General features: G+C 37.2%; 1 protein-coding gene across 1 annotated transcript; it reads right to left on the bottom strand.

Moving 5' to 3' along the window:
* Positions 1–510: 510 nt before the first annotated feature.
* Positions 511–2,637, bottom strand: CLDN8 (claudin 8). Its single transcript, XM_006049186.4, has one exon. It carries the CDS (start codon positions 2,419–2,421, stop codon positions 1,744–1,746), a length of 678 nt encoding a protein of 225 aa, XP_006049248.1. The 5' UTR covers positions 2,422–2,637; the 3' UTR covers positions 511–1,743.
* Positions 2,638–3,935: the final 1,298 nt, after the last annotated feature.

Below are 3,935 nucleotides of genomic sequence, written 5' to 3'. Positions count from 1 at the left end.
TAACCAATGAACTCTTCTGAGGGCTCCTCATCTGTAAATTAAACTAGTTATATCAGTCTTATCAGAGATTTAGTGATATAATTCATTTCAAACAGTAGAGGTCTTAGTTTATAATGCATGTCCCTAAAACATTACGCACTATTATTAATTAATACTATTTCTCAGAGGCAGGGATATATCTCCCTATGGAAAGTTTGTACATAAATAGCTATTACATACATAATAATACATGCAGGATATAGATTTTTGGAACCTATAGTATTATCCTAAAAAATTACAAATATATTATCAACATCTAATACTAGTGTGTAAATCCAGTCATTGTAAGTATATCATATTAAATGATATATGATACTCTGTATTCTCAAAAATTAATGCTGAATCTATCTTTATCTTTAAAATGCGATTTTGAAAGCCTTTTTTAACTGCAAAGCTGAAAATATCAGGTTTTTTAAAACTCTTTATATTATTAAAATATTTAAAAACTGAAGAAAAATGAAAGATATCAAATTAATATAAAAAGCACAATTTATTAATACAAAGGACATAAAGCAGATACACATAGTTGATTAAGCTAGAAAAATATATATACAAACTTTCAAATCAGATTAACAGTTCAATAAAATCTGGGGGGAAACACAAAGATATAGTATACCTGTACCTTAGTAAAACTGAACAAAACTGGAACAAACAAAAATTTCACCTTTGAAAACTGAAATGACAATTTTGACTTAAATATCCACATATAAGATGTAGTTCACAGAGGACAATTTGGTTTCATTTTTTTGGCAATCAAATAAAGGTATATAATTTTTCTCTTCTGTTATTTATATTAATGAAAGTCCAAAGTCTCTATACAAATAGTTATTAAAATACTCATATATATATATATATGATTTCTTGTCAAAATGTATCCTTCTCCAACCACAAAAACTTGAGGGAAAAAAACTTCACTTTCCTGAAGTCTGTAATATTTTTTAGACTATAGTTTTATCTTTCTTCTTAGTATAGCTCTGGAAAAGCAGTTTGAATGCTAAGCCCCTTGACAAAATATCTGCCTTTTAAAAGATGACCATTTAATATACAAGAAAAGGAAGGCATCTGGGGAATGAGGAGAAAGGAATTTGGATTTCTAACTCCTAGGCTGAAAAACGAGATATCAAAAAGCCATTTAGTTCCCTTTACCCTGATGATTAAAGCTTTCATTTTAACCTTCATTATAAATTAAGTGCATTCATCGCTAAGCTGTTTTTAAACAATTAATATTAACCTTCTTCAATCTTACCCCTGGTTCCCCTGAAAAGCAATAGTTGAATTCTATTTATTCAGTGTAATGAATCAGTGTTTCATTTAAAATAGGACTATATAAGCCTGTCTCTACATATGTGACACAGAACTGTTACACTCATCTATATACATAATGCTCGGTCATAGAGAAATCACAGTTGTAAAATAATTGTCTCCAACAATGTCATTTTGAAGTAACTAATAAAAGGAGATAAAACATGAACCATTTTAGAAAACAAATTACTGTACTTTCTAGAATAATCAAAGCAATGTGTACAATTTCTCATGCAGCTGAAATTGATTATAGAATCATAAAGAGCTGATGTAATTAGTCCTTGTGATTAATACCAGGCAGTTAAGAACAGCCAATCAATGTTCTTTTGGGTCTCAGTTTTGGAAAGAGTGGACATCTATGTCATCTGGGTGGCTTTCTAGGTAGTTTAAAAAGAGTCATAACTACACGTACTGACTTTTAGAGTACACACTCGGCGACTTCTTTTCGGCATGATAGCTTTTCTGGGTTGTTCGGTGGGATGGTATGGAGTATCTGTAGCTACTGCTCTTTTCATAGCAACAAGAAACGCAACAGAACAGCGCCCCTCCAACAATCAGCACCAGGGCCGTGGTCCAGCCTATGTAGAGGGCTTCTCCCAGCTCCCGTTTCTGGGCAATATCCACTATTGGGTTGTAGAAGTCTCTGATGATGGAATTGGCAACCCAGCTCACGGGGATGAGCACCACGAGGCCGGTGATGATGAAGATCACTCCAGCGGTCAGCAGAATGTGACCTTTCACCTTGTCGTCGTCCCCGGTGCATCTGGTACACTTCATGCCGAGGACAGCCGTCATGAAAGCCAGGAAGGCCAGCACCGAGGCGGCACACATCAGTCCTCTGGCTGCCTGTAGGTCCGGAGAGAGAGCCAGCAGCGAATCGTAGATTTTGCACTGCATTCTGATGTTAGCATGCCTCATGCAACTCATCCATAGTCCTTCCCAGAGGTTTTCAAAGACCACAATATTGCTTCCAATGAAGGCAGACACTCTCCACTGAGGCATGACCGTGACAGCCACTGTGCCCACCATGCCCACACCACCGAGCACCAGTCCGGCGATTTGCAGGGCGTAGGTAGCCATTCTCCTCCAGGTTGGGTTTTATCCGACCAGACTCCTGAGCTGGTAAGGCTGCTCTGAAGCCAGGTTCTCTGCGCCCCGAGGGAGAGCAGTTTTCCTGTAGTAATGAACTCAAAACTCAGTGTTTTTTTTTTTTCAAGTAAGAGCTGCTCGTCTACTTCTAACTAGATTAAATCCAGTGTTGGCTGGCGGAGATGCCCCCAGCTACTGACTGTAGCCGGTAAAGTTACAAATCAGGTGGGGCAACTTTCTCAGCCAATAAGAGGGGGGTGGTAACTCAGGTGTGTCTAAGTCCACAAGAAATACTTGGAAGGACTGGACCAGCACATAAACATTCTTTGTACTTCTCAGTTGCCAAAGAAGACAGCAGTATGTTTACCTGGAGGCATAATTAAGAATGTTTGCACAATCATCAAGAAATGTACCAGTCCCTTGAGATGTGAAAGTTGTACCTTGAACTGGCAATTCTGAAACTTTGAGTAAGGGCTGCTGTGGCCAAAACATAAGTTGCAATCTTTGCCTAGAATTTGCTAGGCTTGTCAGAATGCCAAAGTGAAAGGAGATGGGGGGATTGATAGATTGCTCATACACGAGAAACCACATTCTTTGGGACACATATGATCCAAGTGGTTGATTTAATTTGTCAGCGACTTCAAAGCAAGCTTGACTGGGGTGAAATCAGGGAACAGATCATGCCAAGGGACAAAATAAGGCTAAAGTAATTAAATACATAGTCTTGTCCTCCTCCATGGCACCAAACACATTGTTTTCTTTTGAGCTAGGGAAACCACTCATTGGTATATATCTGATAATCTTAATTTATAAGGAAAAAAAATACAAAACAAGAGAAAAAAATCCATGTGACTTTCTTCTGGTTTCTTTTTCTGGATTCTTATGTAGCAAGTACTCACAATAGTAATTAAATGATGGATTGACTTACAGGTTGCTATCTCATTCTGCAGCTTTATCTTTTCTGTCTTCCTAGACCTAAACAACTAGAATTCTGCAACTGGTGCAAGTTTTAGGTCTATACAAATGGCTGATACTCCTAAATAAAAATTTATAGACAAAGTGACTATATTCAGCAAATCAACTAAATTTGTCAATTACATGTCTTTAATTTTAGAGGAGCGGGATGTGCCTTGTACTGTCGTATTCGACTGTTTCCTTACAGTAGGAGGTAGAATCCCGTAAATGTAATACATTTTTGGACTTTTTCTTCTCAAAACAATAATGATGACAGCAATGGAATTAAAATAAGCATTCGTGCTGATTTGGGAAAACTCCACCAGCAGTTTTCTTCTGGAGAATACCTTGAATACACCGTCCTGTCTTTCCAAAGTTCAAACTTTAGTTTCCTTTCATTTTTGCATTTAAAAAAGATCCTTCATTTACACTTTTACTTCTCTGCTTCCTTGTACTAGCTTAACTCAGGGTATGGAAGGGTGTGTTTCCTGCTCACTTGTTAAACTTTGAAAATTTAATGGGCCAAAAAATCTGAGTGGTTCATAGAGATA

Source organism: Bubalus bubalis, chromosome 1, assembly GCF_019923935.1.
Source record: "Bubalus bubalis isolate 160015118507 breed Murrah chromosome 1, NDDB_SH_1, whole genome shotgun sequence".
NCBI classification, from domain to species: Eukaryota; Metazoa; Chordata; class Mammalia; order Artiodactyla; family Bovidae; genus Bubalus; species Bubalus bubalis.
The sequence above is the reverse complement of the archived record's forward strand: the minus strand, read 5'-3'. Positions and strand labels throughout refer to the sequence as shown.

What these genes read in the sequence shown, in the direction of transcription:
- CLDN8 (XM_006049186.4), bottom strand. Translation starts at nt 2,421, where the DNA reads ATGGCTACCTACGCCCTGCAAATCGCCGGACTGGTGCTCGGTGGTGTG.